The 23,348-nt window shown below is 38.5% G+C and overlaps 1 protein-coding gene across 7 annotated transcripts; it reads right to left on the bottom strand.

The window, feature by feature from the left end:
* Window positions 1-4,245: 4,245 nt before the first annotated feature.
* On the bottom strand, window positions 4,246-20,586 carry LOC108083325 (uncharacterized). 7 transcript variants are annotated; one of them, XM_017179072.3, is made up of 4 exons: window positions 20,521-20,586; window positions 18,480-18,955; window positions 16,538-17,587; window positions 4,246-4,377 (listed from the first exon to the last, which is right to left on the bottom strand). In XM_017179072.3, exons 2-3 carry the CDS (start codon window positions 18,785-18,787, stop codon window positions 16,582-16,584), a joined length of 1,314 nt encoding a protein of 437 aa, XP_017034561.1. In that variant the 5' UTR covers window positions 18,788-18,955; window positions 20,521-20,586; the 3' UTR covers window positions 4,246-4,377; window positions 16,538-16,581. The 7 variants fall into 7 exon arrangements, with proteins under 7 accessions (XP_017034561.1, XP_017034558.1, XP_017034560.1 ...); XM_017179069.2 differs by having other exon boundaries at window positions 19,906-20,577; XM_017179071.2 differs by having other exon boundaries at window positions 19,951-20,577.
* Window positions 20,587-23,348: the final 2,762 nt, after the last annotated feature.

The raw sequence follows: 23,348 nt of genomic DNA, 5'->3' as shown, positions 1-23,348 counted from the left end.
ACTTTTATAGTTCGTTCCCGGTTTCTAACCCCTTATCACGCATATCGGACTTGGTTTCCTCACTTTTGGTGCTAAGGTCGCCTTTTCGCACGCATCGTTCAATATAAAAACAATCAACACTAATTGGAAACTTAACAGTTTACACTGCTCCGTAGTTGAACCCAACTGCTTTTAAAGGTAAGGTAAGCCTTGACTTCATCAAGAGGGGGTCTGCAAAGGGGGCCCAATCGAGCTTGTTGTTTATTATCGAGTTAGCTAGTTCAATGACTAAAGTACACTTTCGTCAATATATTTTCAGTGGAAAAATCCGGCCCGAACAGAACACTCTGGGACCTCCCACACGCACAAGCCAACGTCCCCTAAATAGGGTGGGAGTGTAGGCAGGACGAGGAAGGACTGATGAGGTGCTTCGTGTGGCAGGACGTGCATATACACATTAAGACACTATCAGCGCGTGCGTTTCATTTCAGATCTGAGTTGCTTTCATCTACGGGTGCCTGCCAGCGCCGCGCTTCTCCATTCCCGCGATGTTTTGGCTCGCTAGGATAACACTAATTTCGCACCGCTAATTACACTTTTTCAGTTGGCAGCCCCCACCCCGACCCCCAATTTGCAGAATTATGCTGAGTGAGTTTTGCTACTTAACTCATTTGGGAAATATCGTAATAAAAATTACCCCGACTAATGTTGTTCCGACTGCAATGTTGTAAGCTTGTAGCTGTTGCCGCTTCCGCTGTGGCAGGCAGTTACTTTTCATTTATAAAGAGTTTTAGAGAGGAGCGCGAATGCCGAATTGAGAGCAACGTCCTTCTGAATGCTGCAAAATGAGGTTACCGAAAAAGTGCACAGACAGTGAAATTAAGAGTGGGACGTTGAATATTTTAAGGAATTGGTTCAGCACATAAGCAACTGTGCACATTAGCTAAATATTGCAGATAAAGCGGATAATTGCAACTTGATAAAATAAAGTTTTTTTGTAGTTATTAATTAGGATAATTTATTATATAAAAATAAGTCGAGTTTTCTGCGGGGATCAAATAACTCCAGAACGCACGAACCGATTTCCACGGTTTTGCATTCGTTGGAAAGGTCTCGGAATTTGTGATTTTTTGCAGTAAAGAAAATTCAGGAAAAATTGCAACAGAAAGCGGGAAAAACATTTTTGCATAAAGCGCCAACACTGACACATAGCATGCCATAATTCTCTACTCAGTTTATTTTATGACAAATCGAAATTGTGTTCAATTTTGAGTAAAATAAGTTATTCGTTTCATATCAGTGCAATTGGAAACCAGCATTTGTATTTAGGGTGGTAAGTTGAACTGTGTAAATTATGTGGATTAGAGGTTAAATTAACCGCTCTGCCTATAGTCGAAAATGCCTATAGCACGACGTGTGAACATCGGTCTCCGCACAAGGCATGCATGCCAGCAACAAGTGTATTCACAGAACTTAAGCGAGGAGAGACGAAATGTAGTAAGGGAAAATGCCCGATTGAGACAACGCGTGGGCACACGAAGATCAACTGGTTTGCAGCATCTAAGCGGATCCCAACCAGCGTGGCAGTCTCCTAACAGCAGCCTTCCTCGACATAGCCATCGACCTCAGGACAAATTTCAAGAATCCTGAGATAAAGTGCTAGAAAATATTCGTTATCCGAAGGTGTCGGGTGAGACCGTGCCCCCGGTGTTGCCCATATCCGTTTTGTCCACTGGAGGGTCCCAACAGTTGTCCTCTCAGAGCCCCAGTTCCCTACCAGGGTGTCAGGCCCGGACTACCGTCCGAAATTGGTAAGGCGGATAATCAGCTTACCTTGAAAAAACCCCTGATGGCAATACCACCAACGAGACAGTTTCATCTTTCCTCCATTGTCGGAACTTCCTATTTATTGAAACCATCTTTCCGCTATTCAGTTGGTCTCTAAAAGACTTTCGGATAGGGACCACTTAGTAGTTCTAGGTGATTTTAACATCCCAGGGGCTCTTTGGTCCCTAGATAATTCCATTAACCACAATACATCACAAAAAATGTGGTTTACCAAAGAACACTTCAATTAAACGGATAATTTGCCGAAGGTGGCGTAACGGAGTTCGCCTGGCTTACTAGTACATTATAAAAGTCACACAGATGAAGCTAGCTTTATATACACTTTCTATAAACTTGGACAAACGAAAAACTATATGAAATAGGCCCATGGTGAGGGTTTTTGAATAAATTTAAAAATATTCAGATGGCAGCTTTAAAAGGAATAAAAAGATTTTTTTTTTAATTTCTATAATTGGATTGTATGGGCATGAGAATTATTGGAATTTGTAGGCTAAATTAATCCCGACTATAATTAGAAAAGGGTCCCGCACATTCTTGATTAAAGCATTAAAATTCTTAAATTATCTATGAATTGTCAATTCTGATACATGGGTTCCAAAAACAGTCGGGTTATGCTTTTAATAGGATTTAAGACTTTCAATTCTTTCACAACAAAGTTAAAAAAACAACAACTTAATATTGCTTAATATTATGAATTTAAATCCTAGTTAGTTCTTACGAATAATGTTTATGTTTGAATGATAACGATTATAACTTTCAGTGATTAAATAAAGAATTTAGGAATAAAACATTTTAAGACAACTCGACTTTAAATCAAGAATTTAGAGTTTGTGAGCCCTTTTGTCATTGATGGGTAGTAATAATGAAAAGCCTTATGGGAAAATTCTTTAATTTAGAAACGCAAAAATTGCGATACCTTGAAGTAAATGGAAATATGTTTAAAAACAACAAAGCTGCAATTAAAATTTTTAAAAATACTCGGATAATATTCATGACAGCTATAAGATATGGTGAACCGATAAGAGAGGCCGTGTTAAGCGAAGGCCAGGTGAATAGTATAAAGGTATTTAAAATGTTAATCACTTACCTTTAGCTAAATAACAAATTTTATGTATTTATATATTTTATTGATTTTAAAGATAAAGTGGCTTTTGATATCGGAGCTTATCTGCAGAAAACGTTATCCTTGTAATTCAAGAGTATTATTCAACCAGAGTGCCAAATTAGAAACTAGGTAAATAATTTGTCATTTATAAATGTATCTTACCTCGTTAAAAGTTATAATTGTTTTATAATTAAAAAAAAAGAGACAAGTGAGTGAGTACAACTACTCTTCTCCATCTGTACTTTTGGTCACTCGACTGTACCTTTTTACCTGTTTTTAAAGCTGATTGGAATAATCGAATGAAATAGTTAAAAAACGCGCTTGCGGCCAAGTAAAATTAATTTTCCATTTGGTTTAATTCACAAAGCCTTGCTAAGCACTCTTGATTGTTCATCTTTAAAGATTTTGTATTTACATATAATTTTATCTTCAAGAAAATACCACTGCTTTAGGATTAATTTGACAGATTAATGATTATTTAAATTCATTTCACTGTGCTAAATGTCCATATCCTGGAATAAGCTGTTTACTTTATTTAATGTGAGACTGCAAGTAGTTCTACAGCAAAACTTCAAGATACACCAGTAAAGCTGTACGACAAAAAAGCCTCATTTAAGAGCCACCCTAGACGACTTCAGACTCTTTTTGAGCCGAAAAGGAAGTGAAACTATTCTTCCATGCAACAAGAAACTGTTTTGGCCTCAACCCCACCCACTAGCAACCCTAAAAACCCTTAGGCCGCCTGGCAAAGCGTGCGGGAAGATTAAAAAAGTTGGTGGGATTTTACATTGAAAATAAGCTGTGCCACTCCCAAGTTGCAACGATTTAGCGCAGCACAAAGAAAATCAAAGCGCGAAATAAAAGCGATGCGAAAAAGGGACAAAAACTACCTCGTAATAATCGCTTTAATTACAATTAAAACGGAATTGTAATCTCTTTGTGCTGGTCTCGTTGTTGTTCCTATTATAAATATCCATCCATCCATTCAGGCAGCCAGACAGACTGACGCGAGGCGGGAGGTGAGGGAGATGGCAGGTAAATTAAAGGGGAAAAGGTAGATAACCAAGGCCAAGTCAAAATAAGAATGCTCTTATAATGCTAATGATGTTTAATAGCTATTCCCTTGTTGAAGATTTTAGGGAACCTGCAATTTACATAAAGTTAAACCGTTAAGTAGCCGACCCTGTGAACTTCCAAGGCCTCGCAGCGACCTAAAGATTTTCTGCTGTCAGACTGCATTTTAATTAAGCGCCAAGGATAATGGTGTAGAGCATTTCCTCAGCAAAACATACAGTTTAAAAGGTGTATTTGCAATTTTTAAAGGTTTTATTTAAACTATTTTATACATTTTAGTGATAGACTTTCATGCGGATGGTGGTGTCTCATATGGCACATAATACAGACTTGATTCACGCAAGTGATGGGTTTCCTATATGGCCTGGGAGCTGAAAATATACAAAAAAGGAAATAAATTAGTTTCATATTGGATGACAATATCCCCCACTACCTCCAGCCTTTAGTGTAGAGCCCCCAATTAACAATTTCCGTCACCAGCAATAAATCAATTTGTACGACCACCTGGCCTAATTAAAAAGCCTCAGAAACTATTAGCCGTAAAAAGTTTTTTCGAAGCCGACAAAGCCCTGCTCTCAAATGTGCTGTAAGGTGTAGCAGGCAATTAGGCAACGACCAAAAAACAAGGGCCCGCTTATGAGTGAGAGGTAAATGAAAGCCAAATATTATTTTGGGTGCAAATGGGAGTTGAAAAAGAGTCGCTCCGCTGAGTGAGAGAAATAGTCTGCACCCATGTGGAAGTGACAAAATTGCACCAAATTGACAGTTCTCGAACACTTGACCAAATAACTGGAAGGCTGGACATGAAGTCGCACCTGCTTCGGTATAGTGTGGATGGACTGGTCTGGAGAACTAACCGCTTGCTTGGCACGTTGGTAAGGATGGCGAAAAGTTTTTGGATCTATATATGGGTGGAAAGGAGATGAGGTGGAGACTGGTGGCCACAGCAAAACCTACTGCTCCTTGACCTGTGTGTGGTCTCCGCATAAAGGGAATCGCAGAGCAAATGCAGGATGAGCAGTAGCAGAGGACACTGTGGATTTTACGCACTGCTGAATAAGCAATTTGCAAAATGTCCGAGCCAATAACATAACAAATGACACAGTGACTCCTCAGCCGCAGCAGCAGCAAGAACAAAATTTGCGGTGTAGCCATGTCTGGAGGAGATCGGCTGAGCGGAAAAAAGGCTGAGCTAGGTGATCTCCTAGTGGATATTCCATTAATTGAATCAGCATCACAAGGCGCAAATTAATAACGCATCAGCAGTTTCATGAAAAAAAAACCGACCTTAAAGTGCACTTTAAACATTAAAGAGAAGCATTTGTAAAACCACTTTTCCCAACTGCTCATTCCTGGACCTAGGGGAGCGTCAACACAACCGCAAAACATCAAACTGCCGAGCGGCGGACGACATCCTTTGGGCTTGGTCCAGACTTCGGGGTTGTGAGGCTAAACGCAAAAGCGTATAATTTACAACACACCGTAGCGATGGGGAAAAGGACGAGTTTACGTTAGTGGTTGTGACTGGCATGGAAGTGGGGGAGTGGACAAAAGCTACAGGCCGGCAATTGGGAATGATGATCATCATAATGATGAAGGGAGTGGATGTGAAAGATGACTATAGCATTGGCAGTGCCAGAGAGGGGCTACAGCGAAGAAGCTGCACGCATAATTGGTGTTGGACATCTTGGCTGCTTGGCACATGTGGACACCATGTGAAAGTGGGTAATGGGTGAAAACTGGTGAAGCTGCGATAGAAATGGAATTTTGGTCTGAGGCAGACACGCCGGAAATCAACTTAACACAACCGCAAAAGCGCAATCTCCTCTTTGGCCAGCCACAGCAGGGGCCGCATCCTCAGACCCCGAAGTCTTATTGCGGCCTTGCTTATATGTGTTGACATTTCCTGATAATTGGTATGTCCATGTTAGGGTCCTCCTATCCCTTGACTCCCCTTCTGCTTGCATCATCCCATCCCGTCTCCCAAGCGGCACATTAAGTTCCGCATAGCCTGAGAAAAATTGACTTAATGACGCCTTGATGCAGCTGCAAATCTGTATATGGTCATTTCTACAGAAATGTCAACCGCAACCAAACCATTAAAACTTTTCTAAAATCATTTTTTTTTTTTCAATAAAGTTGTTTCATTTAAATAATCGTTAAATAAGCGTTTCGCTAAATTCCGTGTTTAAACAGAAGCCGACTTGTGACTTTTGTTTTTGTAGCGTGCGAATTCTTTAACTTTTTTAATATTTTGAATTCATGTCAATGCTCAGAATCAACCCTTGATCCAATTATAGTCCGAGGCAAAAGTTAACATTAAAGCATTAAACATTTGTTCTCTTAGTACTAGGCTTTATTTAAAAATGGTACATTCGTTTCTTTGTACTTTGAATGCGTACGAATATAGCATTCGAGATTATCCAAATACCGATTTTTTGCAATTTTGTTCTCTTTTTGATTTTCCGTTTCTAAAGCAAATACTGAAAGTAAGTCCGGGGTCAAGCTCTTCGTCGTGGGCTCCTAATGATGTGGTAATATGTTTCTGCATGTAGTCATCGACCTCAGCGTGGCAGTCTGAGCCATGCCAGTGAGAATAATAATAAAACTTATGCTAGTAAAAAACACAGGAAAACGTAGATATCCAAAAGGATTGTGTCCTATTCCTGTGGCGAATTAATAATGTAAATACTTTATAAAAACAATAAATCGTTACTATACAGTAGGCAGAGGTCAATGTAAGCAGAACAGCTCACCAATTGCCTAATGAAATTAATTTGGACCAAATATTAAGTGATTGGAACGTTGCTAACGAATCATAAAATCGAAAGCTTCAGACAAATAAATCTTACATGGATTAGACATGTTTTTAAAACATTTGAAGATGCAAAACGCAAATAACTGAAACCTTGCGTAGAAGAGGAGCCTTTTTGACCAGTTAGAGTATTTAATTTAAGAACTGAGACTGACTTCATCGTAAATTTAAAAATGAGTATAGGAAAATAAGAAAAAGCTTGATGTTTTTTATATAAAAGTTAAATTCAGCACTCCTGTTTTTCTATTTTTGGTTCAACTACAAACGGCAAGGGTATACAATATATCTTTTATTGTTGTTAAAGTATAGATTAATTTCTATGGATAAAATATTCTTTTGTTAATCTCTACTCACATTTAGTAATGTAATTGTATTCGATCGAAATCGGTCAACATAGTCGTCTAACGAAATGTTGGGTCAACTATAGCAAGTGCAGAGGAGTACAAGTTTCGGCCTCCCGAGATGAGCTTCCTCCCTTGTTTAATTTTTTGTTAGTTATTAATAAAAGTAAACAACTGCAGAGGAGAATAAATATTTATATACCACTCAGCCACAACTGTAATGAAATTTGTTCCTATCGCACGTCGACTCTCGGCTCGGCTCGGCTCGGCGTAATGCAGTAATAAAGTTAGGCTTAACGGCGTTTGCTTTTCTTTGCATTTCATTAGGGAAATGCATAAGAGGATGCTAGTTTGCCCTCCTGTTTTCTTTTTTAAGATCTTCTCTAACTGGTGGCGGCACAATCAGTCGCCATGTTAGCATGTCGTAAAGTGAAGTTTAAGAGAGCTTTTTTAAAATCCACATATAAGTACTAAACAAATAGGGCAATTTCTTTGTGAGTAAATATCCATGCCCATCGAGTTTTGTCACTATTTATTGCTAAATAATTGCTGACTCTTTTAAAAAACGTCCTTCTTAAAACAACAAGACCAAAAAAATGTTCAAGATTTTGTATCTTTTCATTCGCCACACTGCATTTTTAAGCAGTTTTTGCATTTTTATTAGCTTAAAAAATGTTTGTAAAATATATAAGGACGTCATAGCCTGTAAGCCCCAAGCAGGATTCTGCTGATTGTGAAAAAGCCGGCAAAATGTTATCCTAATGAGAATAATATTTAAAGACAAACTTTGACTACAGCCACGGAAAAAGTTCGCTGAAAGGCTGCGAAGCAATCAAAAATATGAATTTAAAGCGACGTGTTTCCACTTGGCTGTTCAGCAGCGAAAGGTAAACGAGCGACAAATTCCCTGCAATTATTTAGCTTTCGTCCTTTGAACAATTTGGGTGTTAGCAGAGCGGGGTTTCCCTGATTGATATGCAAGGTAATTGTGAAGAATCCAGCGCGTAGCAGTGAGGATGTCCAGTGAAGCTCCTACCGGACAGTAACTAGCTGAGGAATCAGTCCCATCATCGGCAACTCTGGGGAGCAACGGTTTAGCTTTATGATTGCAGTCCGTGCACGTCGAACTGGAGGCGCAGCGCGTCATCAGTTCCGGTTCCCTTGACATGCCCTGAAGCCATTAATACCAAGGCGTTGCGGGGTATCAGAGAGGAGGTCGTATGTGTCTGCTTGCTTCCGCTCTGCCTTCCGTCTTTCGTTTGCCTCCATCCACCCTTCAAATTAACCCCCCTCATAAGCCGCGCCTCGCTTTTGCCTTTTGCCTGGCAAATTTCCAATCGCAGACGGAAACATTTTGCAGTCAGAAGTGATACCGGCGCAGCGGAAGCCAAGAGGAGGCGCCTCGTTCGCTGGAGCTCATTACAAATGCAGCATCCCCACCAGGAGACACAGGCAAGTCTCAGTCCGTAAGTTCCTGCCCAGGTCCCTCCGTCTAACTCCATCGATGTCTCCGATTATTGCATAAAATGCCGTATTAATGGCTGTCAATATTGATACTGCTCATGGTTATAGCCATCGACATGTTCATTGAAATAGGCATCAGCATCGGCATCGGCATCGTCCTCGCCAGTTCTTTGTGTGCACCGGCCCCCAGGCTCCGGCTAGCATTATTATGCACAGAGCAAGAGGCCGATGGGTATTCCAACTAGACCCGTCACTATCCGACAGAGGAAGTTTCCGGCCAATAAATTATTAGTATAGTTGATGAGCCGAGGGAAATAGAAAGAGGCTGCACAGCATATGCAGATTTATGTGACTGGTTATGGGTATCGGGCATTCGATCACATTATGCGCTTCCTGGACGCACAGCTTGTGTTGGCTACTGCTTGATATGGCCCCTTTACTCGGTTCGGGCATGTTCTCGGAATAACTGCAACTAGCATATGCAGTTGGGCCTTTCCTTCTGTTATTGTTATTCAAGTCTGTTGGCCGTTGATTGACGTTTGAATTCCATTACACGATAGAGAAGGGGTCAGATTAAATGCAGGAATTTGATCACAGACATAGGGAAGTTCGATGCATTCCAGCAATAAGGGAGGTTATATAGGTTTCAATTTTCAAAATATCTGGTCAATTGCTGCTCTTCATTACTAGTAAACTTCGCAATGAAACTAAATAAATGTCGCTCTCAACATACGCATAGTTGGCATTCTGTGTTTATCCAGCGCAAGCAAAAATTAGTAGCACATATTAAACTCGCCACCCGCGTATCAACAGGGAAACAGACTGGAAAAGTGTAAAAGCCAATAAAAATACCGCAAACAAAATCACTTGTTCCTAAGGACAAACAAAAAACGAGAAAAGTTACGAGAAAGCCGGCTGCGTATTAATCAAACAGATGCATTTTTATTATACAAACAATTTTGGCTAACGCGGAGAGAAGTCAACATACTCCACCATCAACTTTCAACCACATACATATGTATGTACTAACACTCACTCCATTCAAAAAACGGATTTCGAAAGTTACGATTCTAAGCCGCGTAGCCGCTCGCAAAATCCATTAAACTTTTACGACTATTGTAAACATTAACTTGCATACATCCCCATATATGCATTTTATGTGTTGGGAGGGCGCACGCCGCAGGGTATGCCTTGCTTTCTAGTGCAGCCATCGAAAACTTGCACCATTTACTAGGAAACTCTGCGCTGGAAGCTTCAGATCGCATGAAAAGCGTTCATCAGCATCCTCCGACATTGTAACCACTAGGGAATTGATTTTTGAGTGGAAAAGCGATACGCAAGCGGGTAAGTTAGGAGTGGTTGCGACATTTGGCAGGTGGGCACTCTGTAAGTGGAATAACTCAGTCTATCCGGATCTGTTTCGAGCTTCGAGATTCCGAAGTTTGTATATGCGATTGACGATGAGCACTGTGGTTCAATAAACAAGAATTGGTTGCCTTTCCAAATGCAAACTTTTTCTTGCCTGAATGTCGGACGTAAATCGCTGTTTCAGATGCCTAGAAATATTTGTATACCCTCGCAGTGTATTATAATTTTAGTCACTAGTTTGCAACGCAGTGCAACTGCACTATATTTTTGAATGAAATTAAAAGCACAAGAAACGGACATTTACGCATGACAATTTAAAATTTGGTTCATTAAAAGAATTCTTGAAAACAGTGTAAACACGTTGAAATACCTAACTTTTATTAAATTTCTTTGAACTCGAGCAAATGTTAAAAATCAACAACGGGTTTTCAACATATGTACATATTTTCATCTAATCTGAGAATTTCTTTAGAATTTCGATTTTAATTTTATGAAAATTTGGACGACCATATCATAGGAACGATTGGCAGCTGTAGGGAAAATTTGAAAGCTGTAAATGTAAAACTGTAACAGTTTGCCTATAAAATTATAATAATAATAATGATGCAATTGAAAACTGAAAGGCTACAAAATTCGGAGTGCCGAAGTTAGCTTTCTTTCTTGTTACATATATAACAATAATGCTCTTCTAGGTTTTGGTTTTCCCTCTAGCTTTTAATTAGTATTTTTATACCCTTGCAGGGTATTAAAATTTTAGTCAGAAGTTTGCAACGCAGTGAAGGAGACCTATAAAGTATATATATTCTTGAGCAGCATCAACAGCCGAGTCGATCTAGCCATGTCCGTTTTTGCATTTAGTTTTCTATATACTCTCACTGCTATATATGTCGGAACGGGCCTGATCGGACGACTGTATCATATAGCTGCCATACAAATGTTCGATACACTTTTTTAGAAAAAAATTATAACTTGACTGTTTTTTAACATTTTTGCAGCATTTTTGAGATATTTAATTTTAAATTTTATATCTTATAGCTGCCATAGGAAAGATCGGGAAATTAATAGAAAAAAAATTAACTTCGTTGTATTTCAATGTATTTTCATCTTCTTTGAGATATGAGCTCTTGTTATTATTTCAGAATTTTGGTATAAATTTTATGAAAATCGGACAAATATATTATATATCTGCTATCAAAACGATCGGTAGATGTAGGAAAAATGTAAAGCTGGGAATGTAAAACTGTAACTCTCAAACTGTAGAAATAAATATAGGTAAGATGAAATGAAACTCTGTTTTTTGTGTGTTCTCAGCATTTAAAATTATAATATAAATATCAAACCCAAATTATTATATGCTATGTATAAATATACAACTTTTATATATTTCTTTTTATTTATTTCTATTAATTTCACCAGAATGGCTTGATTCTTAATAAAACCATATATAAACTTCGGCGTGCCGAAGTTAGCATCCTTTCTTGTTTTTTGTAATTTGACACGTAGACACATCTCTGTTATTTTTCACATTTACTAAGTAAGTCTGCAACAAATATTAATATATAATTTTACATCATTCCGATTAACGAGATTCTCGAATTATTAAGAACCGCTACAATACAGTAGATAAATATATATTGAAAACGTCGAAATTATAACTATTCTCTTAACCCTCTAGTGCCCAAGACCGCCTATAGACGGGCAATGTTAAAAGCATCGTTATTTTATTATTTTCATTCCTTTTCACACGGCTTTCCGTTTTATCTAATTCAGAAGAGTCCAAAAATTACGTTCGTTGCGTTTGGAATATGTACATACTAGAGCTAGCGCAAGCTGCTGTATTCATTTGAAGTTGAAAATTTGTGCAACTTGGACAAAATAATTATATTATACTGCAACATATAAATACTTTTTTCAAAAATTGGGAAAAAAATAGAAAAAAAATTGTACTGTGTTGCTGACAGTCTCATAATAAACAAATTTTTTACCTAATTTTTTGTTGGCCTATCTTCCCAGAACCGCCTTCATGCGGTCCAAGGATTTGGTCATATAAAACTTGATCCGAGCAAAAGTAAAATTTTTTCTAAAACAAACATTCACTTTTGATACATACTGAATCCAAAAATAATTTTTTTTTTTTAATTTGGGCACTAGAGGGTTAATATTCTTATGCTTCCGTTGGTTTGATAAAGCGATTTGTGCCTGTCATATAAAGAAATCTATCTGCAAAGATTCATTTATATAACCCAACTGAGAGACTAGTTCGCATAGAAGCGGAGAGACAATTGGATAGGCGGAAAGGCGGACATAAGGCCATGGCTAGATCAACTCGACTGTTGATGCTGATCAAAAATATGTATATATATGATCAAAATTATAAATACTTTCTAGAGTTTAAAAGGAGATTTAAAATATTTCTCATGTCAACTTTTGTGACGATTAATGATAATATTATCCAAAAATAAATTTCAAATAATTTAACTAAATACTTGTGTATTTTGTTTAGAGAAAAGACTTGCTTAAGGTCTTCCGCAGGGTCTTCTATTACATTTATTGGGCCTTATAACTGGCAGCACATTTTTTATTTTGCTCTGGCTGATATCCGCAACTGTGGTGGCCCGTTTAATGCACATTTCGCTTCAAAGTATCTATATATGTAGTCCATCGTGTCATCAGCTGCATCCATAAAACGATAATTTATGGCAAATTTATAATGTTGTAAGTGCCAACAAACTTGCTGTAACTATCCATAAAAGGTCGGTGGGCTGCCAGCCTCTGTGTGTGCAGATATCGGATTCCCACCACCTACCACCCATGGCCCGACTACCCAAACGCTCGTAAAGCAACTTGGCCAAGCCATAGATAAAAGTAGGAATAGGGATTTTTAATGGAGAATGTTTTGGGCATTGGTATGCGAATGGCATGCAACGAGCACACACCAGAGGCGTCGCCTGCATAAATATTACAAAATTGTAAATGCACAGGCCCCATGGTAACGACACTTTTGAGCGGCGAGTGTGAACTCATTCGCACAGTTGCAGATTCTAGTTATGTACATTCGAATACATATACAGATACGAAACAAATACCGATTCATTAGGGCCGCTGATCCTTCAGCTTTCCTAGCAATCATAATTATCACATTTAAGGAATTTTTAGGTGAATGAGTGACTTAATAGAAACGATTTAAATAAATGCATAGTATACTGGAGGTTTAAAGGTTTCTAATGTGAAGTCTTAAATAAAAAATGTATGCACCTCTGCGTTCGACTAAGTAAAGTATGAACTACTATTGCTACCGTATAACGACAAAATGTAGCAATTTTAACAACCCAATATTGGTCCAACAACATGGGAAAAGTGAATCTGACATCACTCTAATAACTTTAATATTTAATAAATTAATTCATTTAATAATTTTTTTTAAATTATATCTTATAGCTGCCATAGGAACAATCGGAAAATTAAGAGAAAAAATAATACCTTTGTTGTTTTTCAACGTAAATTCATCTACTTTGCGATAAGAACGTTTCTTATTATTTCATAATTTTGGTATAAATTTTTTGAAAATCGGACAACTATATAATATAGCACCCATAGAAACGATCGGTAGATGTTTAGAAAATGTAAAGCTGGAAATGTAAAACTGTAACTGTCAAACTGTAAACATAATAATTATAGGTAAAATGTAATTTTATCAAAACCAATTCTTATAAGAATATACAAGTATATGCTATGTATAAATATACATGTTTTATATATTTCCTATTAAGTTTTTCTATTAATTTGACCAGGAAGGATCGATTCTTAATGATCCAATTGCAAACTGCAAGGGTATACAATTTTTTTTTTTTTGTCATAAAGTTTAATCCGATATTCTGAAATATAATAAAATAGTCTTACCATACCGGTGGTTTCTGTTGCAGCTATATGATAAAGTATAACTATATAGTATATATTTAAAAAAATTAAAAAAAAAATTTTAAAATAATATTAAATGGCCATATCTCAAAGAAGATGAAAATTTGTTAAACAACAGCGAAGTTATAATTTCGTCATACAACATTTTTATATAGCAGTGATAGTAGTCAAAATACTATCTGCAAAGTTTAATTATTTTCGTTTTCTTCTATGACCTGAAATGAGGTCTCGGAAATTAAAGTACTTTTTTAAAATTGTGTGTTTCTAAATCATAGGAAAACAACTCTTAACGAGGTAAGATAAAAGTGACTTCAAGAATACTTCGTGACGAATAAAATACAAATTTGTAATTATTTATTATTTTATTTTAAACTCTATTCATAAAATAAAATAATTTATCCAAATAAATTGTTTAATTTTATTCTTTTAGAAAGGCATGGGTTATATATTATACCAAAAGTCTATCAATACTTAGGACTATGCTATCTCGTTTGACTAGCAAAATAGTGTAGTAAATGCTGTTTTTATAAATTTTAATTTCTGCTGCTTAATAAATAATATTGTAAAACAAAAAAGGAAGCTAACTTCGGCACGCCGAAGTTCGTATACCCTTGCAGATTGGTTTTGATGTTTATATTATAGATTTAAATGCTGAAAACGCTCACAAAACAGAGTTTCATTACATTTTACCTATACTTATTATGTTTACAGTTTGACAGTTACAGTTTTACATTCCCAGCTTTATATTTTCTCCACATTTACCGATCGTTTATATGGCAGCTACATATATGATATAGTTGTCCGATTTTCATAAAATTTTTACCAAAATTCTGAAATAAGAAAAGAAGCTTATATCTAAAAGTAGATAAGAATATGTTAAAAAAACAACGAAGTTATAATTTTTATCCTATTCATTTTCCGATCGTTCCTATGGCAGCTATAAGACAATGTCGTCCGATTTTCATTAAAATTTTACCAAAATTCTGAAACAATATAAAATGGCTATATCTCAAAAATGATGCAAAACAAGAAAGGAAGCTAACTTCGGCACGCCGAAGTTTGTATACCCTTGCAGATTGGTTTTAAGGTTTATATTATAGATTTAAATGCTGAAAACACTCACAAAACAGAGTTTCATTACATGTTACCTATACTTATTATGTTTACAGTTTGACAGTTACAGTTTTACATTCCCAGTTTTACATTTTCTCTACATCTACCGATCGGTTTATATGGCAATTATATGATATAGTTGTCCGATTTTTATGAAATTTATACCATAATTCTAGAATAATAAAAAAAGCTTATATCTCAGAGTAGATAAACATACGTTGAAAAACAACGAAACTATAATTTTTTTTCCTATTTATTTCTCGACCATTCCTATGGCAGCTATATCATATAGTCGTCCGATTTTCATAAAATTTTTACCAAAATTCTGAAATAATATAAAATGGCCACATCTAAAAAATGGTGCAAAAATGTTGAAAAACTGCAAAGTTATAATTTTTTTTCTACAAATATATCGAACATTTGTATGGCAGCTATATATATGATATAGTCGTCCGATCCGGCCCGTTCCGACATATATAGCAGTGAGAGTATATAGAAGACTATATGCAAAGTTTTATTCAGATAGCTTCAAAACTGAGGGACTAGTTTGCGTAGAAACAGACAGACGGACAGACAGACAGACGGACAGACGGACAGACAGACAGACAGACAGACGGACAGACGGACAGACGGACAGACGGACAGACAGACAGACGGACAGACGGACATGGCTAGATCGACTCGGCTGTTGATGCTGATCAAGAATATATATACTTTATAGGGTCGGAAACATCTCCTTCACTGCATTGCAAACTTCTGACTGAAATTATAATACCCTGCAAGGGTATAAATATTGAGAAACAGCCAAGTTATAATTTTTTTTCTAAAAATTTGTATGTTTGTCTAAACATTTGTATGGGAGCTATATGATATAGTCGTCCGATCCGGCCCGTTCCGACATATATAGCAGTGAGAGTATATAGAAGACTATATGCAAAGTTTCATTCAGATAGCTTTAAAACTGAGGGACTAGTTTGCGTAGAAACGGACAGACGGAGGGACGGACAGACGGACAGACGGACATGGCTAGATCGACTCGGCTGTTGATGCTGATCAAGAATATATATACTTTATAGGGTCGGAAACGTCTCCTTCACTGCGTTGCAAACTTCTGACTGAAATTATAATACCCTGCAAGGGTATTAAAAAAATCCTGGAATCTAAAAAATAAACAACAAACAGGCGGAAAGTTGATTAATTTATTTAACTAGCGTCTGATTTTTATGAATGAGGCCGCAAGAGTATTCAAACTTTAGGTTCCGGAAGTCGGCTTATTTTCTCGTTTGAACATCTTTTCCGTCAAAGTCAGCCCTTTTTCAACGAAGTGTAGGCGAAACCCAGACTTTCTGATAATTTTACAATTTTTTGTTTATTGAAAGCCCCTGTAATTCAGACCTCTTTTCACTCACATATCTTATAAGAACCCAACTTCATTCATTTTTCTAAAAGCATTTTCCGAAACCTTTGTTTGGTAGCTAATAATCAATTGCTGAATCATTTTAAAACACTCACCAGTTCCGCAGCAGATTTAATCAATGCGGAGGTTGCCTCAGTCCTTACTTCTCTGCGATGAGCAGCAAAATCTTGTTCATCAGGTCGTTGGCCACAGTCTCTTGTAAGGTGTTCAGTCGGGCTGAGAGGAAGTCGCCAAACTTTATGTAGAGCAACTCTCTGGGACCGGGCACCTGACGCGAGTGCGAATGGATTCGCCCAAGCCCTCGTTCTCCGACCCCGCCTACTCCAGTGTAGCTGCTTCCAGCCGAGAGCCGGCCATCGATACCCATCATGTCTACGTCCACTGCAGGCGAACAGCGTCCGGTCCCATCTTCATCTTCATCGAAGTCGTCTAGATCCTCGTCCAGATCTCCGGCGTCAGCGTCAATCAACTCGTTGTTGGCGTTGATGATCAGATGGGGCGGCGACGTTGCAAACACCGTTGAGTTCTTAGAGAGAGGTAATTGCAAGCGAGCCTTGAGCTGTTGCTTGGTCTGGGGCCGAATAGTGGCTAGCTTTTTCCTTGCCACCTCTGGCACGTTTTCGGAAACATCCCCATTTTCTCCACCTACAGGAGAGCCCGGCTCGTCCTTGATGTAAATGGATGGCGATGAGCTGCATGAGCGCGAGCTGGACAATACTTGGGCGGGCGAGGTGTGATGTACAGACGTTGCCGTAGGGGTAATCATGCGTTGCGGACTACCTGGAGGCTGGCTCTGGAGCGCGCTTATTGAGGTCAGCGTCACGTCCGGCTGCAGCTGAAGCGCCTGAAGGTGTTGAGCCTGCTGCTGAAGAGCGGCGGGCAACTGGCTGAGGCTCAGACCCTGCTTTGGAATATTTACTGCAGTCGAGTTGCTCTTGGACGTTGACTTGAGACTTTGGACCGAGACCTGTGACTGTGGCTGGTTATTCGGGTTGTTGGGGTCGCTGGGTGCAAAGTACTGATACTCATCTAGAGCCGTGGTACTGCTGTTATTGTTGCTGCTATTGCGACTCAAATTATTGTTGTTGTTGCTCGTTGTGGCAGGAGCGGTATCTACGGATCCTGGTTTGATGCGCTCTCGAGATCTGAAACGAGCAATTCAGAAAATGTTATCGTTTGTTGGCACACTTAGAACTTTAGAAACTCATCCTAAAAAAAATGTCCCAAACAATGGTTATTTTCTTTTCTTTTTAAACTTATGTTATATGTTTTTAATAAAGTTTATGTAATAATTTTATTTTAGGTAGTTACTGAAGATATTGGGAAAGAGCACTAAGACATCAAGAAGGTCAAAAAAAAAAAATTATTAAAAAAGTTATAAACCTTTACCAAATTAAAAATCAGGTTTTTTTTTAAATGTAATTCTAATAATTTGATTAAATCCCAAAAACATTATTTTTAAATCGTATTTAAAAACTATACCTTAGGCTTGCAGTATCTAATACAATGTAAATAATAAATATATATATGCTGAACAAAAGCATATTAAATATATATTACATTTACAGTATTACACTTTTCGCTTTATCTACTGATCTTTCCTATATTTTAAATTTTAAAACAATCTTAAATGACCATATCTCAAAGAAGGTGACAGTAGTTTGTATGAAAGAACATCAAAGTGATATGCTAATATTAAAAAATATATAAAGTATATAGTATATAGTTACTAGGGAGAACAGTCAGAAAACTTTTTGCAAAGTTTTATTGAGATAGCTCCAAAAATGAGATTCTAGCTTGGCTAGAAACTAACAGACGGACGGGCGAACAGACGGACATGGCTAGGTTAACTCGGCTGTTGATGCTAAATAAAAATATATATAGGGTGGGAAATGGCTCCTTTACTGCGTTCCATACTTTTGACTAAAATTATAATACCGTGCGATGATGTCTTTTATACATAGCTTAAAAATATCTTTCTAGTTACAACCAAAGGCTGGAAAGTTGATAAAACAAGGAATCTAATAGTGATGTTACTTGCGCTCCCGAATGACCTCCTTCAAGAATCCCATAGCGTCGTAGTACTCCCATTTGGACTTGAAGCGCGTGGTGCCCAGCATCTTCTCATGGTTCAGCTCACGACGGAAGATCTCCCTGAGTGATGTGAAGGTGCGCTGTACCCGCTCACCGTTTACGTTGAAAAGTCGCCCCAGTTCATTCCACTTGATGGCCTTCTTTTTATCAGAGCGCTTGTAGTGGGGCAGGCGGCAGTCCCATAGGATGGGGTTCAGGCGCACTAGCTCGATGAGTCGGCGCTTCTCGATGTTGTGCCGCGAGAAGGCCATGTCGTGCGGTATGGCTTCTGCAAGCGAATTGTCCTGCTAACTCGGTTCCGCTCTCACGGTTTGTTGGCCAAGCCACTGTTGCCACTACCAAAGCTGTCACTGCGCATGTCCCACCTGACAAAGAAGTAGAGTGTTGGCCCTCTGCGGCTGTATGTTTGGTGCTGGATGCTGGAAGTAAGTAGAGTGATGTGAGAAAATCGTTATTATTATTGATGGTCGTGCGACTGTTGCATACATTTCGGCGCTAGTTGGTCAAGGGTTAGGGTGCTGTTTCGGTGAGCAGCCTCCCCACCTTGCGAGAGGTAGAAAGTTTACTGACCCCTGTGGTTTTAAGTGGGGTCGCGCTAATATTTCTTTCTCAAATCACAAATGCAAATAAAATGACATTACTTCTGCGGGAGATGATAAGCAGTAGCAGGGGACAATGCAAACATAAAACTGATTATGGCTGCTGCCTGTGGCCGATCCCCTTGCCATCGCCAACAAATGCGAATCGTATACACTTCCTTTGTATACAAGTGCGAGTTCGCATAAGTAGCTGTTAGCTAAACAAGAATCGTATGGCATAAACAATGCCGTTCTGGGAAGCCCAGTAATTCTGACTCGGCGAGAAAGTATTTATTTATTGTCCGATCGTGCGAGTGATTTCGTGTGGCATGGAGTGGGGGAGGGGAATATGGGTGGAGTGGTGGGTGAGAGGCGGAAAAGAGTTCTGGGTCCTACCAAGATTCAACTATATGAGGTGCTCTCACTCCGAGAACTTCTCTATTTTGAAAACGGTATTGCTATGGCCATAACTTCCTACTGAAAGCGGAGGGAGATTGATATCGTCCTCAACAAAGATTATGAGACCACCTTGTATAGTTGAATCATGGATCCTACCAATCTCCCTCTCTCTCTTTTTTAATTCAGTCTCTTACACACCCTTTTGCCAACTTTTCATTTCCAATTGAACCGACAGAAGGGCTCGGATACAGCAACACACTCGCGTCTAAAAATAAAAGCCAGCATCTGCCTGACACTCTTATACCAACATCGGGGGAATTCAATGATTCGCTTGATTTTAAGCACTGAACTCCGGTGGCTTGTAAAATGGTTTGTTCTTTCGCTTAACAAACCTTTATTTTGTCGCCTGGCACGGAACTAGACCCACATTTGCTCACTGTTTTGTTTACGCTGCTTGTTGCTGCTGGCTGCGGCTGTTGCTGCTGCTTGTACTGCTCTTTATTAACAATATGAGCAGCAAAGTCGAGGAATTTATTTCAATTTATTTCAATTAACAACAAACGCTGCTGCTGTTGTTCGTCGCAGTTGCTGCCACTTATTGGGGATGCGACGCTGTTGTTGCCCTTTGTTGTGTAGTACGTATGTATGTATGTATGTATGCTGTGTAGTGTGTTGATTTGATGTGTCGTGTGTAGCTCGGAGGCCTTGCAACAACTAACTATTGGCTGCCACGGCGGACACTCGACGAAATTTCAAACGGATGTTCGGCAAAAAGGCAATTTTACCACTCACACTGTTGTCAGTTGTGAGTGTGTCCGTATACACATTATTTAAGCGGGCGGACGCGGCGAGAGAGGCAAAAACAATAGCGACAACAACACTAACAAGCCCATCCGAAAACACGAATTTATTGCAATGTAAGCTAAAGTTTTACTACGACGACCAGCTAACTAATCGCACATTTGCCGCGTTATTAACATTTTGGTACTTCAGTTGCCACTTGTCACCTCCATTGGCTATTGGCAGCTTCCTGGCAGAGAGCAGTTCGCCGCTGTTCTCCTCGTCGATTTTCACAACTGTAAACGAACTTAATTTTCTTGCAAATTGGCAGCGCGCAGCAGCCGCCGCTCGCAAGAGAGTCGCCAGTGGCAGAGCGCCAGAGAGTAGCAGCGGGAGCTCTGCCTCTCGCTTTCCACCGCGTGCCAGAGAGAGTGGAGAGTGGGAGCGAAGAGAGGATGCCATTCCGCCTCCGCTGATGTAAACAATCGCGGAATAGATATAGCTGCTGCGCTGCTGCCACAGAGCAAATATTTTTGAAGAGAGCTCCTCGCTTATCGGCGCTCTGCAGCAAGTGAGTAATACTGATAACAATGTTGTGGCAAGTACTGACCACTATCTTGGATTATTCACTCGCTTCAAGCTTCAAGGCAGCAGGGCAGACAAAGCTTGGCAGCATCTGAGACTTGGCCAAAGAGAGGGCGAGGCGGAGCAACAATTGGAAGTGAAGCAACAGCTGAACCCAAGGAAACAGCTTCCAGGAGAGCAAGGGTTGGATGTTGGGAAGGATTTTGGTAGCAAGTAAGGACTAACAATTGCTGGTGGTGGAGGTTCAGAAAGAGAGGCTGTCTTGCTCGCTCACTACCGTTAACAATGGTCGGCGGCAGTACTCTCTGCGCTCTCGTTTCCCATCTCGTGTTGTTGCTTCTCCTAAAGCTGATGCGGACATTTAACAATGCGAACAAACACTAACAGAAGCGGACACACGCACACAAAATTCAATTTGCAACTGCTTGCAATGGACTTTGTTGCCCGCTGCTGCGGCTGTTCCCAGTGGGGGTCATCTGAAAAAATAAGCTTTAAAAACGTTCTCGCGTTTATCAATCGCTGTCCGATTTGATGCGACTTATCAATACGCGCGGTCCCTAGCTCAAATTCAATTAATTTTGTACACATGTACATATGTATGTACCGCGATGTATGTAAATCTGTGACATATGTATGTACATATTTGCAAACATATGTATGCAGGCCTGCTCCGGTAATAGTACAATTTGTATACCCTTGCAGGGTATTATAATTTCAGTCAGAAGTGTGCAATGAAGTTAAGGAGACGTTTCCGACCATATAAAGTATATATATTCTTGATCAGCATCAACAGCCTAGTCGATCTAGCAATGTCCGTCTATCCGTCCGTCCGTCCGTCTGTCCGTTTCAACGCAAACTAGTCCCTCAGTTTTAAAGCTATCTGAATGAAACTTTGCATATAGTCTTCTATATAGTCTCACTGCTATATAAGTTGTAGCGGGCCGGATCGGACGACTATATTATATAGTTGCCATACAAATGTTCGATAAATTATTAGAAAAAAATTATAACTTGGCTGTTCTTCAATATTTTTGCATAATTTCTGAGATGTAGCCATTTTATATTTTTCCAGAATTTTGGAAATTTTTTGAAAATCGGACGACTATATCTTATAGGAATGATCAGGAAATTAATAGGAACAAAAATTTTAACTTCAGTGCTTTTCAACGTATTTTCATCTACTCTGAGATATGAGATTTTTTTTATTATTTTAGAATTTTGGTATAAATTTCATAAAAATCGGACAACTATATCATATAGCTGCCATAGGAGCGATCAGTAGATGTAGAGAAAATGTAAAGCTGTGAATGTAAAACTTTAACTGTCAAACTGTAAACATAATAAGTATAGGTAAAATGTAATGAAACTGTGTTTTGTGTGTGTTTTCAACATTATAATTTATAATATAAACATCAAAACCAATCTGCAAGGGTATACAAACTTGGGTGTGCCGAAGTTAGCTTCCTTTCTTGTTTCTTTCTTAATATACGGGCGAATTGTACTTGTTTTGATGGTCAGTTTCGTGAAACAAGTCGCCCCAAAATTTGGGAAGTGTTAGCATTTTGGAATCCTTTGTTAATAAACAATAATAATATTGTTTTTGTCTTTATAAAACAAACAAATGAATATTATTATTCTTTATTTGCAATGTCACGATTCGGAGGCAGATTGAGTCATAAAGTTAAGATTTAAATGCATGCTACAACAAAAAAATAAAGGAACCAAACAAAAGCATCTACAATGAAAACAAATCTGATATAAACACTAGTAGCTAGTTAGCTCGCTCCTGAGGGTTGTGAAGCGGCTTAACCCTCCCTTGGTCATCACAACTCCTGTATCCTGAATATGAATCTAATGACCCTTTTCGTAGACCTTACTAAGGTATTCATATAGACTTTGATTAGCACAGTATAATGTGTATTGACTTAAACCTAAAAGTATGCATTTATACTAAAATAAAATTCAAAGAGCTAGAACCATTAAATTTAAAAATCAACGCGGAGCCGAATCAACTTCAATAACCTAATTAAAATTTGTTACCATTCAATTATAAAACTGATTTGCTAAGATTTATTTTGGTCTCAAACATGCCCTCATTATACCCTTGCAGGGTATTATAATTTCAGCCAGAAGTTTGCAACGCAGTGAAGGAAACGTTTCCGACCCTATAAAGTATATATATTCTTGATCAGCATCAACAGCCGAGTCGATCTAGCCATGTCCGTCTGTCCGTTTCTACGCAAACTAGTCCCTCAGTTTCAAAGCTATCTGAATGAAACTTTGCATATAGTCTTCTATATACTCTCACTGATATATATGTCGGAACGGGCCGGATCGGACGACTATATCATATAGCTGCCATACAAATGTTCGATAAATTATTAGAAAAAAAATTATAACTTGGCTGTTTTTCAATATTATTCCATTATTTTTAAGATATAGCCAAAATTTTGTTAAAAATGTTATAAAA

Source organism: Drosophila kikkawai, chromosome 3L (assembly GCF_030179895.1).
Source record: "Drosophila kikkawai strain 14028-0561.14 chromosome 3L, DkikHiC1v2, whole genome shotgun sequence".
In the NCBI taxonomy this organism is placed as follows: Eukaryota; Metazoa; Arthropoda; class Insecta; order Diptera; family Drosophilidae; genus Drosophila; species Drosophila kikkawai.
The sequence above is the reverse complement of the archived record's forward strand: the minus strand, read 5'-3'. Positions and strand labels throughout refer to the sequence as shown.

Excerpts from the sequence above, each read along its gene's own strand:
- LOC108083325 (XM_017179072.3), bottom strand. The coding sequence starts at position 18,787 with ATGGCCTTCTCGCGGCACAACATCGAGAAGCGCCGACTCATCGAGCTA. Across the intron at positions 17,588-18,479 it reads GAGGTCATTCGGGAGCGCAA|ATCTCGAGAGCGCATCAAAC; the intron begins GTAACATCACTA and ends TGCTCGTTTCAG.